This window comes from Cadophora gregata, assembly GCF_030347475.1.
Source record: "Cadophora gregata isolate MNR1 chromosome Unknown scaffold_1, whole genome shotgun sequence".
Classification (NCBI taxonomy): Eukaryota; Fungi; Ascomycota; class Leotiomycetes; order Helotiales; family Ploettnerulaceae; genus Cadophora; species Cadophora gregata.
In genome coordinates, this window is record NW_026695924.1 from 286,875 (window position 1) to 301,471 (window position 14,597).

Sequence of the window (14,597 nt, forward strand, 5' to 3'; positions counted from 1 at the left end):
GAGAAGAGAAAAGAACACAGCACAAAGAAAGATAGATCAAATGCAAGAAGAACACCAATACGCCACGCTTCAAATCAGAATGAATCCCTAATCCCTAATCCTTAATCCCTAATCCTTAATCCCTAATACACAACCCCGAACCACCAAACCTCAAAGCTCAAAGGTCAAAGGTCAAAGCTCAAACACAAATCACCAAACCTTTCAAATACCATGGCCCATGCCCCATGCCTCAAGCCCCAGCCCCAAATGCCAAGTACCAAATGCAAATGCCCCACGGAAAGTCAAGAAAAGAAAACAAGAAAAACCGAATAAAACGCAGCACCCCGACCGCATGCTTCGAATCTCGACTTCGCAAAGAACGGGTATCAACTCAAAATCTGAAAAATCTCAAAACCTCAAAGCTCCAACCCAAGCTCAAATATCGTACATTCTCTTTCTCCATGGCGGAAAGTATCTCCAAACGCTCCAATCGCAACGCTTTCAAATGCTCGCTCGCGTTCAATGCAGTGCTGTATCTTTTCTTTTCTGGCCACATCCTCCGCTGTGACTAATGTTGTGTTTTGTGTGTTTTGTGTGTGGTGTGCGTGGTGTGTTTCTGTTGTGACCTGGCATGCACCCGTATTGCCGAAGATAGTCCTCGTTTCTTTCCGGATTGTATCCATGAAAGCCTATCAGTCCGTACCGTCGCAGAGAGTCTCGCTTGCCATCCAGGCCGCATTCCTATCCTTACTCAAATTCCGTACAAGACCACCCATTCAACTTAATTCAACTCATCTCACCCTCTTCCCATCCACCCACCTCCGCCTCTGCCCCTGATAATAATCCTTCCTCTCCCCCTCCAATCCCCTCCTCTTCTCCTCGAACGCCGCCTTCTCCTCCTCACTCAGACTAAATGCCTTCTTCAACCAGCCAAACGCACTCCTCTTCTTCTTAACCTTCTTCCTATCGCCATTTCCATCCACCTCCGTCATCATCGTCATGTCGCTCATGACGGACATGCCCATCGTGCTGGGCACGCCACGGCGATTGCCGAGCTGCGAGGGCGTGTGAGAGTGGTGGTAGTCGCGGTGGGAGGAGAGGTTGGACGTCGACGAGTTGGAGTGCATGTGGAGGGGGTTGGAGGGGCCGGCTGTCCAGGGGCGTTGGAGTGGGGAGTGGGGGGAGGCTTGGACGGGGCGGAAGAATTGCTGGTCTGAGCGGGGGGAAGGGACGAAGTCGCGGGCGAATTGGTGGCGGATGTTGGTTTGAGAGCCGTTGGTGTGTTGACTGCCGGAGGGTTGTTGTGAGGTGGTTTGTGTGAGGGGCGTGGGTTGGGTGAGAGTTTGGGGTGAGGTCTTCTCGAAGTCAGAGCAGTATGCCGAGTCAAGGCCTCTGGAAGGGGGTGTGGTTATTGAAGTTTGTCGCTCCCGGGGGATAGAGTTTTGTCTTTCTCGTGAAGCATTTTGTCGTTCGGCCAATATGGAGTTTTGCCTCTCTCGAGGTGTGGAGCTTTGTCTCTCATGAGGATTGGAGTTTTGCCCGTCCCGTGGTATAGAGTTTTGGCGCTCAGATAGTGTAGATTGAGCAGAAGTGACTCGTTGACGAGCACCCCAGTATGTATCTAAAGGAGCAGGAGCCTGTAGGGTGATCTCCGGAGGTGATTCTTTCCTCTTGCCTAGCGAGAAGCGTTTCCGTAAGGAAGATCTCTGGCGGATTTCTGGAACTGGTTGGATTTCGGGAATTGGTTGGGGGATCTCTGGAGGGGGTGAAGGAGGTGCCTGAACCGAGGCGGTGGGTGGTCTTGGAGAGGGTGATGGCGATGGTACAGGTGTGTATGTATGTGGTTTGAGTGTGAATTCTGCCTCGTCCTCTTCCTCCTTTTCAGAAGAATATCGTTTAGTGTCTGGCTCTGGAGTTCGTTCTCGGTCTTGAACCAATTGAAATGCAGGGAGTGTCGCTCGAATTGCTGGTGTAATCATATTTGGGTCTTCAGGAAGGGTTTTCAACATCGACTGTCGCATCAATTTCGATTCGGGGGAGGCAGGTGGTGAAGCCATGGGAGATGGTTCAGGGGAAGCACTACTAAACTGCAATTTGTTAATTTTCCGCCACCAACAAAAATCAAGGAAATCGACGTACTCTTATCTTCCGACTGATTTCACCAGCTCTCCGATCCATCTCTGCCACTATCGATCCAAGTTGTACCAGAGCTACACCAAGATGATTTCCCTTGGTTTGAAGTGACACATAGGCCTTGTACCAACCCTCCACATTACCCTTCATGGCAATGAACACCTTTTGCATATCCGGTCTGTCCTTCAACCACGCGGACTCTTCCTGTTCTTGAGCCAGGTATATCGTGAACTCCTTGCAAGCATCCAAACCCTGCTGCACATCTTTCAGAGCTTCGTTCATGGCCTTTGCGGTCCTCGTGATAACGTGTTCGATCCTCTCATTCCCATTGACGATCTGCAGCCTGAAATTACGATCCTCAAGCATAGCATCGAAAATAATGATATTCTCCAGCGGAAGTTTCAAGAACTTCAGCCTCTCCTCGATATCCTCTTGTGCCAGATCGAAATCCTCCAGAGTAGTTTCCAGGAACTCGTCAACTTCATCCACATGTCCCTGCAGAATATTCATGACCTGCTCGTCGTCTTTGGCAATCCCGTTGATGAGGAGGTACACCCCAAAGGAGATCTGCGCCATGAGCTTCCACAGCTCGTGGTACTGCTGACCCGGTTTCTGCTTCCACCTCGACGCATGTGTATCCTCGCTGACATCCTGATCGATCAGGAGTTTCCTCCTCGCAGCCGCATTGCCCACTCGGTTCTTCGGTATGGTCGGGGTCGACGCCGCAGAGGACTCGTGCATGGATTCCGCAAAGGCGGCCTGCATCGAGGGGATGGGATGCTTGGGCACCTGAACCTCCTTCATTGTGTCCTGTCGAGGGGTGGTCGTGCCGCTGCTGGGGTTGGTGACGAGGGAGAAGAAGGAGTCGTCTTCGGGCTCGAAGATGATCTGGAGGTTGTCGCTGTCCTCTTCCTCGGGTGAGGAGGAGTTGATATTATTCTCGTGGGAGGGAGAGGTAGTAGCCATCTTTGCTTTTGCTCCTTGCTCTGCTCTGCTTATGCTTTTTTGGCTCGGGTGCATCCGCTAGAGCTGCTGGTCCGTTGCCTAGCTGTTTGGTGATACCACCGGCGTGCTATGGCGATTGCTAGGCGGGCATTGGTTGAGGTGTGCTTTGGTGCAGCTTTGACGACGGGGGAGTGCTGGTAAAGAGGAGGAGGCGAGCGGGTAATAGAGTAGAGGGTTCAGATGGCGTGGCAGTTTGATTGACGTTACTGGTGGCGATGGTCGTTCTTCGGGTTGTAGACGGCGGATAAACGGGTTAGAGTTCGCAGTGAGGGGGTTGAGGGGGGGGTGGAAACGGTTGCCAATGGATGCGATGGGGTGGAGGAGGGCGATAAAAAGAACAGACGCTTTTTTTCCTTTTGGTCAGGAACGGTCAGGATGTCAAAGCGTGCAAGTAGGGACAGGTGTAGGAACGAAGGAAGGAAGGAAAGTTGAGATCGGATAGATCTGATCAGATAACACGGGACGGGACGGGACAATGAGAGTGAGAGTGAGAGTGAGAGTTGACGAGAATTGATTTGAGGGGAAGAAGAGATTAGAGGAGTCAGGAAGTTCCTACGGGCAGCCCGTACTGTAAGACCATCTGACGCAGCATTATCAGCACTCACTACTCCAGCGTCCCATCACGGATGCGTGCAGTTGCAGTTGCGGTTGCAGGGCACAGTGCCAGTCCAGTAGTCCACTCAGTGTTCTCTTTCCATCCCAGGATGTGATCCCGGGAGGCCATTCGTCTCGTCTCGTCTCGTCTCGTCTTGTCTCTCTCCGCCGCTGAGTCCCTGTCCCCGTCCCCGTCCCTGTCCCTGTCCTTGTCCCTGTATCCTGCCCCTGTCAATCCCACTGTCGCCCGCCCGCTCTAGCCCTCTCTAGCCAGGAACGGGGATGAGCGAGTGCCTAGCCTTCCCGCTTCGTCCTAGCACGAGGCTGCGGCCGAGCAGGATGGAGCCCAAGCTGCTGGAACGGGCTTGGTGTCAATGGTTATCGACTGCCCAGGTGCCACCGTGCTGGCCGTTGTGTATTTTAGGCTTACTACTGCTCTGTGCCGTGGTGGGTAGGGACGAGAGGGTCTTCGAGGATGGTTGAGTGCTTTAAGGTTGGATGGGTGGGGATGCAGTCTGGAGGTGTGCTCCTGCTTTGGGATGGGATGGAGATGTGGCGGTGGATAAAGCGAGACGGATACGGAGATGTGATTTACCTCTGACGACTACGATTATAGATTGTGGGTAATGGAAGCAGCCGTGGAAGGGAATAAGGTGGGTAGTATGGAGATGGATTGATTAATTGGTACTGTATGAAGAGTTTTATGTTTAATTCGCGATGGAAGGAATATTGGAACATTCTAAAGCTAAATTTTAATTAGCAGAGAAATACGAGTAGAAACGAGAGGAAAGGAAACGTTGATCAATACTGAGAAATGCATGCACATGCGAACTGATTGCTGTGAAAAAGGTCATAGTGCATGCATACCTAGTGTCCATCTAATGCCCAGCACAGCACAGCACAGCACAGCACAGCACAGCACAGTACACTACACTAGGTACTTAACTATCTTACTGACTTTGACTTTCCCCTGATGATCAATCGATTCACTTTTTCATCCCGTCGTCAGACCAAATCCCTACTTGTAAATTACAGTGTATCACAACCTAGAATAATATCCAGCCGACACTTTTCCAGAAACCACCACACCTCATCTCTGCACGATAAGCTAGAAATTCAATAATGTCAGATACGGCTTGCTGTTGGCGTTGTCGGCAAGTGTGTGCAGGTGAGGTGAGGTGCGTGAAGTTCCACCACGCCAATAGGTCCCACTCCCCAAGCCACTCAGCCACACAAGAAGCCAGGGAGCCTGTCACAGCCGTTAACGCCGCCCCCCCTTCCCCTTCCCTTTCCCGTCCTCCTCTCTTCCCCTCATTTTCATCTTTCTGGAAGTACAGTAGAGTAGATAGCCCAGCTCCAGGTCCAGCTCCCCTTTTTCCCAAGCACATGAATCTTTTCTTTCGTGAAATGACACCCAATACTACCACTCTGCGTATTCACCTCATCTCATAGACTCTCTCTGCCAATATCAATGCCCCGCTCACTTCCGGCTTCCAGGTAGGTAGGTCATTTGGATATCGGCCAAGCATACCTATACGTCAGTTATCCACCACACCACAAGCCAAACCGACCGAGAAAAAACAGAATGCGATTCATCACCTCGGGCGTCATTATTTTTCTCTCTCTCAAGAACATCCTAACTGGGTACACTGTCTGAGGTCCCTGGTCAATAGATGCATCGCCTATAAAGTTGATTGCGGGGAGGGTGTGCAGGCCGTGCGAAGAATGTCTCAATTCGGATGATGATGGCATGGGTGTGGAAGAGCAGGGGGGTGGAGTATCAAGGGAGGAGAGGAGGTGAGTGAGTGCTCAACTTGTGATGGATGGCTGGATGAGATGTTCTGATATGAGATGAAAGCATGAGGAGGGAGGAAAGATGAGTAAATTCCTTGCATCTACCTTCTCATCAGGTTCTTCCAAGCGGAATGAAGTTCGGATAAGTTTAAAAAAGATTCGAGGTCTAGATGCCAAGTCGCTCACCACGCTCACTCACTCCCTCACTTACCTAATTCATACACACCCACGTTCTTTCCACCTCTTTCTAGCATGCATGTTTCGTTTCAAGTTCAGCCTCGTCCACGTTCAAGTTCAAGTTCACGTTCAACTTCAAGCCTTACCTACCCTTCTCATACCCGGCCTCCTCCCCTCCTCCCCTGCTCCCCCTCCCATCTCACTTCACCTTCCCTTGGCAAAACTAAAATGTTTCGTTTCGTTTCGTTTCATCACACAGACAGACAGCCAGCCCGTTCAAACCCCTCCCCAAGGCTTTCCCGGTCCCGTCCCGAGCTCTAAGACACGAAGATCTTCTCTCTTATTGAACGTTAGTTCTACTAAATTCTCGCGCCCGCACGTGAGGCAGATTGAATGCCGGATTTTAGGTGGCAGAGGGGGTCAAATTTTCAACTTTTGCTAAGCTTTCCTTCTCGCTTCCTGATTAGTTAAAATTATTTAGATATTACTCTTATTAGCTGCACGCTTCTACCTTACTGCCTCAGGTAACACGTGAATACTAATAATAAGATCCGCTTTATATCCGGAACAGGTCTCTAGTATATAAATACCTATGATTAGATTTACTTTATATATATAATAAAACTTTTAAAGAGATAAAGTTAAATAATAACTATTAATAAAGCTACTATTAGACTTATTAAAAAGGTCTTTTAAAAAGCTACTAAAAAGCTATTAAAAGGTTATTAAAAAGCTACTAGTAAAGAAACTATTAAAGAAACTAGTAAAGAAACTATTAAAGAAACTAGTAAAGAAACTATTAAAGAAACTAGTAAAGAAACTATTAAAGAAACTATTAAAGAAACTATTAAAGAAACTACTAAAGAAATTACATCAGCAAAAAATTCTGACGCCGGGTGCACGTGCCACCCGCTATTTTCGCCGTTTTCGCTGAATAGTCGCTTTTTACGCTCAAGGCGCCTTAAAATATAAGAGACTGTCGTACGTCGGCCTTAAATAATAAAAGGCCGCCTTATACGCCCTAGGCGCCCTTTATAAGACCCACTTTTATATATAAGCTAGACCTAATTAGGAAAGATATAATATTTTTAATTAGAATTAAAAATTAAAAGTTAAGTTTATTTTTAGATTTTAAACTAACTAAAAACAGTTAGACTAGTGTAGATTTTAACTGAGAATTTAAAAAGACCTACACTTTCTACGCATGTCCTTAAAACTAGTCTCGCTAAGCCTTTGACACTATGAATATCCACGCTAAAAAATCACTAATAAGCTTATAATTCGATTCGGGTAAATTCTATACAGGGGTGAGTCGCCGCCTTACCTAATCGGGCGATATAAGCCTAATAATACCCCCTTATAAGGTATACTTTTATAAGTACCTTTAATATCCTTAGGATTAGTATTATTAAGCTTTCTAAGCTTACTAATATACTATCGTGTACTGTAGGGAGGAGCTTTATGTAGTATGAAAGTCTTGATTTATTAAGGTATTCTAGAGCTCCCTTATAAGAGGAAGCTCTAGGAGTTCTAGTTATATAAGTAGCCTCTAGTTAGCTGGAGCGCCTTATAGAGTGCCTCAGGTGCGTTAAGTGTATAACACACCCCCTCGCTTAGCTTTATAATAGTAAGTGAAGCGATGTAAATAGTATAGATAATACTACCTGAACTATAATAGGAGTTGATACTAACTAATAGCGTTAGGTCTTAAGCGCTTAGTAGCTCTGAATATATAAACTAAGTAGGTCCCCTGGAACGCTCTTTCTTTAAATAACAACTTCGACGTAATATTAGTAAATATAGCTAAAAGCTCTCGCGCTACTCGCGCCTCGCGTGTTTTTAATCTCGCTACTGCTCGTGTAGTAAAGAAGAAGACTATAAGTTATTAATTTAAAGATTCCGATATAGTTAGTGTTATAAGGAATCGTTAGAACTACGCTAATACTTGTAAAATAGGCCTATAGCTGCTATAGCTCTCTCGCTACTGCTACTCTACTATTACTACTATTACTATTACTACTACTAGTACTAGTACTAACTCCTGCCTGCTGCCCTGCTATAGTAGGGGCTATCCGTGCTATACCTTATAGCTACTATATTCGCGGTGGTTTACAGGGTATACCGGGCGACCCTTATCGCGACGAAGAGATAGCTTCGCGCTGTTTTTATTATTATAAAAATAATAAATCAGGTTATATCGCTACCCCTACTCGCGCTACTAAACTCTTCGCCGGCTACTTAGTAGCCTAGGCCCTCCTAGAGAGTACACGTGTAAGTATTTCCTTATATTATAGTATTAGAATAATAAAGTATTAAGGTATTAATATTAAAGTACTAAGCGAGGCTAACTCTATAATATATATAAGTTCTTATAATTCGCCGGGCTACTATTTAGAAGGCCTTAAAAGCTAAGGAGAATAAGGATAAGGATAAGGATAAGATCTGTGCTATTATCTGTAAGTTATAATAATAGTCTTATAAATTTCAGACGTTATCTAACTATTGATATTAGCTACTACCCCTACCCCCGCCTCTGCTCTCTATAGAGAGACTGCTGTTCCCCCTCCTTGCCCTATTTTTAGCGCTATAGGAATAGGCTCCGGCTCTGTAGGAGCTGCTATTATCGCCCCTGCGGCGCGTTTAGCCTTATATGCTTTTACTTTAGCGGAGGTTAATATTATAGCCGGCGCTGCTTAGCGGTTAATTAACCTTCTCCTCCCTTCTTAGTAAGTAGTATAAGCTTTATAACCTTTAAGTAGTAGCTTAGGAACGTTACTCTTTTGTTATTATAGTTCGGGCTAGTGTATTAGTACGGCTTTATAACTTAGAAGTCGTAGCTTAGGATCGGGTCCCTTACTCTTCGTGTTATTTTAGCGCAGCTTTATAACCCTAAAGTAGTAGCTTAGGATCAGGTCTTATAATTCTACCTCTTCTCTCCTCTTTAATAGTATTTAAGAACTGTAAATATGAAGTAAAGGAAACGTGATAAAAGAAAGTATTTATATAGATTATATAACTTAAGCGAGCTTCTTGATATCAGCTTGAGAGTCTTAAAGGTTTAAAAGAGCGATAAATACTTTAAACTTCTACCTTGGTAGGTTTTTGGTTAAGCTATCAGCTGGTATGTCGTTTATCGGGAGATATGTTACCTGAAAACTCCCTTTTTTATGCTCTTATTGTAGCTATATATTCTGTATATCGACATGCTGAAGCTTCGTTGAGATTCGCTAGTTCTCTTTAACTATTAGCTGAATCGTCTGTTTATTATCGCAGAATATATTCCACGGAGCTTTTATATTAAGCTTTAGCTCTTTAAAGAACCTTTAAAGCGCTATTACCTCCTTAGTAGTCTGTTCTATACTAAGAAGCTCTGCCTCGGTTATCGAAGTAGTAATAGTATCTTATCAGGAGGCTTTCTAAATAATAGCTCCTCTAAATAGTATAATTAGGAATCCTTGGGAGGAATAACGCGATTTAGTGTTATCTGTAAAAGACGTGTCTAAGGTAATAAGAAGGTATATCTCTCTGTCCTTCTAACTATAGATAATAGCTAGGAATCTTAAGCTAAATAGATATCATATAGTCTAATTAACTGCCTTTAAGTGTAGCGTGCTTAAGTTAGTAAGGAAGTGTGATAGTTAAGAGGCTATAAAGGCGATATCTAGCCGGAGTATAATAGCTGTGTATAGTACTAACTTAACCTTCTCTTAATATTCCTTGATTTACTTGAAAGTTGCTATACTAAGGTTCTTAATTAGCTTATAGTACAGGAGAGGTATGTTAGGGCACTTCCTATCTACTATATTAAACTTCTAAGCTATTTTCTTGATATAGATATTATATAGGAGAGACACTATCTTCTTTTCCCTATTCTATACTACTCGCACTCTTAAGAATTATTCCATATCTCTTAGGACTATTAGCTCGTACGCCTTATATAATCTATCTATAATTGTCTAGCCCTCTTCAGCGTGTCTGATATAATATAAGACCTGAATATCGTCGATATAGAACGCTATAAAGATAGTCCTATACTAGTTTATAAAGATATATAGCTCCTCCGCGAGTAGAGATAGGTCTAGCTTACTAAGTGTCTTTATAAAGTCGCTATACTAGAGTGTAGGTAAGTCTCTTAAGCTATAGAGCGCTCGGTTAATTTCTACTACTATTCTTAGTTTTTTCTAGCTTTCCGGAGGGAAATATAAGACTAAGGCGCTTCTCTCGTCTCTCTTTATATTAATAAAGGCATTAATTACGTTAAACTACTTTACTTCTAAGTCGAATTAAGCTGCTAGTACTATTACGACTCGGAATAACCTCGCTGCGAGTATAGCTACGTAGGTTGAGAATATCGTGGAGTTATCTTATATGTTATTTTATATTATAATCTAAGACTTGTAACACTTAAGCTATCTTATAGAATCTACCTTGTAAGTAAATACTTACTTTAAGGGAATCGGTAAGGTAGCTACGTCTTCCCTAGGAATTAGTCTCTAATAGTCTCGAGCTTCCAAGTTTAATATCTCTCTTTCCGTATTAGCTTTAAACTACTTGCTGTATAAGTGACTCTTTAGCTCCCTCTAGTTCTTAGGTAGCTTCGGGAGCTTCCTTTAATATTAGTTTTATAAGTTAGAAGCTCTTACCTCTACTTAGATATCTGATATAGCACTTGAAACTACTACGTGAAGTGTAATAGTATTATAGCTATTAGCTCGTGTTAGAGTCTTATTATAGAAGGTCGTAGTAAACTCTTAAAAGCGCGAGTAGCTATCTTATTTTAGAGCTACTACTATAGAGTAATAGCTGTGTGCGGTAAGCCTTTTATATTCTCTCTAGGCTTCTTAAGTTACTTAGATTTGATCACGCTCTATTGCTCGCTACTATTAGCGGCTATTTCTAGCTGCTTATAGAAACTTAGTCCCTGTTACTTTAGGAGGAGCTTCTAGAAGCTTAGTGACCTGTTGCTTAAGGTCTTATAGCTATTAGCTAGGTAATATAACTTAAGAGTATATTTATTAGCGCGCCTCCTTAATACTTAGACTAGTATTATTACTACTTATAGTGTCCCTCTGGTACTAGAGTAAGAGATAATTAGTCTCTGTAGCTTTAGTATCTCTTAAGGCGCTCGACTTAACCTCTTGTAAGGAGTTAGATCTCTACTACTATTAGTGAAGTTATTATTATAAAGGATTATATCGTTACTCTCTACTCTTAAGGTCTAACTCTTGTAGGGGGGTAATTCAGAGGTCTAAGGGAGCTCTAGTAAGTTGACTTCTATCGGCTCTTATACCTCTAGTACTACCCTCGAGCTTTATAGAAGCTCTATTAGAGTAATATCTATTAGTTTTAGTACTTCCTTAGCGACTAGTATAGTAGTCTTAATACTGATATTAGCTTTAAATATAGCTTCGTTTAGTTTAGCTATATATTCTGCTATAACTGCGTTGGTAATATTACTAATACTATACTCTATATCTAGAGCGATAACATTCTCTTCTAGGTCCTTAATAAGCTTCCTTAGAGTAGAGGTAGGTTAGCTAACTTTCCTCTCTTTCTTAGGGGAATAGAATATTATCTTATTAAATCGGATATTACGCGTGATTACTATACGGCGTAGCTAGGGCACTTAGATCCTATATAAGTTAGAAGTAATATAACTAACTAAGTATTTAACGTGCGCCCTAGGGCTAACTTTAAAGCCTCTATGATTCCTTCTAGTCTCTCTATTAGTTATAACTGGATATATACGCGCTCTATACGTGTATACTTTACTCTAGTTAGGTCTTAAGTCAGTTAAGAGCTTCTTTACTATTAGTAGATCATACTACTGAAAATAGTTCTGAAACTATTCCTAGAGTACTTAATTTAGACTCCTTATCCTTTAGCGTATAAGAGGACTTATATTATAAAAGTAGATTACTATATAATATACCTTTAGGTAAAGCTTCTCTAGTAGGTTCGCCTAAACATATATCTTAATAGATTTAGTAATAATCTCCTATCTTACGCGCTTCGCGCTGCTTATAGGTTCTTTAGTATATAGCAGGGGATTCTCTACCTCTATCCCTTCTCTTATAGTCTATTCCTTGTACCTTAACGTGCCTTAAATAGCTATAACTAAGGTATTATTATTATATCGAATAATATAAACTGATAGTCTATATTAACGCTTAGTCTAATACTTGAAGTTCTCTAAGACTAGTATAATATAGCTAGCTGACTTACTTAGTAATATATAGCTAAAGAGCTTCTTACTATACTTGTCCTTAATAATAAGTAGCTAGCGAGTGCTATTATAACCTACGTTAAAGTCGAATAAGTCTTAGAGGATTTAGTAGAATAGCTTAGCTACTTTATTCTCTAACTCCTGTCTTAATATGATGTTTCCGGCGTATATAATAGTATAGTCTTTATACTAGATTCTCGATACTCTATTGAATTATACGCCTCTCCCTGCTTTAAGTAATACTTATAGAGTATTCTCTCCTAAATAGCCGGTGCGTAAGTACTATAATTACGGAGTTACGAAACGCTCCTTAAGTAGTTAACTTAACAATTAGAAACCTTACTTATTTAAGCTATGACTTAGAGTCGGGTATATTATAATAGGCGTGCGTGTTAAGGTTATTAGGTTATAAGAGTAATAAGAGTATCTGAAAGGCTTATATTTAAAGAAAGTCAGGTTGAACTTTTGAACTAGCTATTTAATAACTACGCTTATCTAAACCTTCTTATACTATAAAGTAGTATCTTTCCCTGAGTACTATAGCCTGGTATCTTTTAGTAACACCTCTGAGATAATATTAATATAGAAATCACGGACTATAGTAATATTATTAAGTGATAAGTCTTAAGTATTTAAACTGTTCAGCTTAGCTAAGGAGTTCTTAAACACTTGTTTCCCTCTGCTGACTACTGGAATTTATTATATTCTAGCTTCTATATAATTATTATTAGTTGATCTCTTGAAGGAACCTAGAACTAGCTTATTCTTGTGATTAACTAAGTGCTAGGCGCTATAGTTATTAACTAAAGTACTCTCTAAGAGTGTATAAGGAATATTAATAAAGTCCGCGGTATAGATTCCGAGTGTCTCTTTAAGGTCTAAGAGCTTTGAATTAATAGTAGCTATGTTAATGTTTCCGGGGTACTTCCCTTTAGCTTACTAAGACGACGGTTCTTAGTCCTTACTAGGCTTCTTCCTAGTAATCTGAGCTATAGAGATAGTAGTCTAGCTTTCCTTAGAGATCTCTCGGCGTAGTTCTGCGTACTTAGGTGCTTAGATAGTCTCACGAATCCTCTTGATTTACTTGTTATTTAGACGGAATCTTATGCCGTTAGCTTGAAAGCTGTTATAGGCGAAACAGAGCTTTTAGTACTTGATTAGAGGGTGCTGGTATCTGATTCTATAGGGGTAGTTAGTCTTCTTATCTCTTTAATTTAAACAGGAGCGATTCTGAGAGCTTCCGGAATAGTCTTATAAGCCTCTTGTATTAGAACGACTACTTAGTATCGGTGTAGTGTAGAAACTATTAGCTCCCTTGCCTCTGTTCTAGTAGTGCTCCTTTATATTCGCTATAAACGCTAGACTATACTCCTCTAGTGTTATATTATACTGACGTCTTAGAGTATTATCTCTTATAATATCAGCGAGTACTTAAGCGGCCTAAGTCTCTAACTAAACTAATACTATATTTAGGAAAGCTCGTATACTATATACTTCTTATATATCAGGAATATTATACGCTCTTATAAGATAGAAGTTCTTTTACTATAGCTTATACTACGTGCGAGGTTTAATTCGCGACTTCTTGTCTTAATATGTTAGTAGGCTAAGTGTGTTAGTATAGTCCGAAATAATAGAGGTTAGTACTATTACGTCTAAAGGTATTATATCACGCTTGATAGACCTGACTAGTGCTTGTAGTCCTACGGCGCCCTTAGCTATATTATTATTAATTATATTAGTTAGAATAGACTAGCTGATAGTATTATTTACTTAGTTAAAGAGGTTCTGAATATAGTTATTAAGCGCTGTTTATTTAGCTAGCTTATTTAAGTACTCTCTTATTCGAGCTTCCTAGAGTACTTTGATATCTTTAAACTTAGCTTCTAAGGGCTTACTTATAGACGCTAGCGGTTCTATTATACTCTCTCTTTCCTTAGTAGTAGTAGTGTTCTATTTTACTAGTAAATCTAGGTTAGCTTATATTAATAACGCTATTTACTTACTAAGGTAACTATTCGTCTCCTCTTATATAAAATCGTTAATACTCGGGAGATTCAGTTGTTACTTGATAATATTTCTAATATTATCAGTGTTAGGGTTAATAAATCTCTAGATTCCTTTAAGTTCAGTATAGTACTAGAAGGTTATCTACTACTAGGGCTACTACTTTCTTTAATCGAGAGTATCGCTCTCGTGTTTAATTAACTTATCTTAAAGGTACGTTAATATATTAGAGAGGCTTTCTATAGAACTAATAGTATTAAGAGTATTTCGGGAAGTTCGGGGAGGTATTTAAAGGAGTTCTTTAAGTAGCGGTATGAATATCTCTTAATACTACCTGTAACTCTACTTGTACTACGTAGTATACTTATATAATAGCTTAAATAAGCGAATGTAGCTCTTAACTATCGTGTACTGTAGGGAGGAGCTTTATATAGTGTGAAAGTCTTGATTTATTAAGGTATTCTAGAGCTCTCTTATAAGAGGAAGCTCTAGGAGTTCTAGTTATATAAGCAGCCTCTGGTTGGCTGGAGCGCCTTATGGAGTGCCTTAGGTGCGTCAGGTGCACGATATATACCTTATATAAAAAATAAAAAATCGGACCCACTTTTATTTTATACGCTAGTCCTAATTAGGCTTATAAGCACCTATAGCGTCGAAGGCGCCTAGGGCGCTAGGGGCGCCG

The 14,597-nt window shown here is 41.6% G+C and overlaps 1 protein-coding gene across 1 annotated transcript; it reads right to left on the reverse strand.

Annotated features, from left to right (window-relative positions):
• Positions 1 to 770: 770 nt before the first annotated feature.
• ONS95_000071 (uncharacterized protein) lies at positions 771 to 3,132 on the reverse strand (the record flags this gene model as incomplete). The annotated part of the gene is made up of 2 exons (XM_058493210.1): positions 771 to 2,066; positions 2,119 to 3,132. 2 exons carry the CDS (start codon positions 3,130 to 3,132, stop codon positions 771 to 773), a joined length of 2,310 nt encoding a protein of 769 aa, XP_058363410.1.
• Positions 3,133 to 14,597: the final 11,465 nt, after the last annotated feature.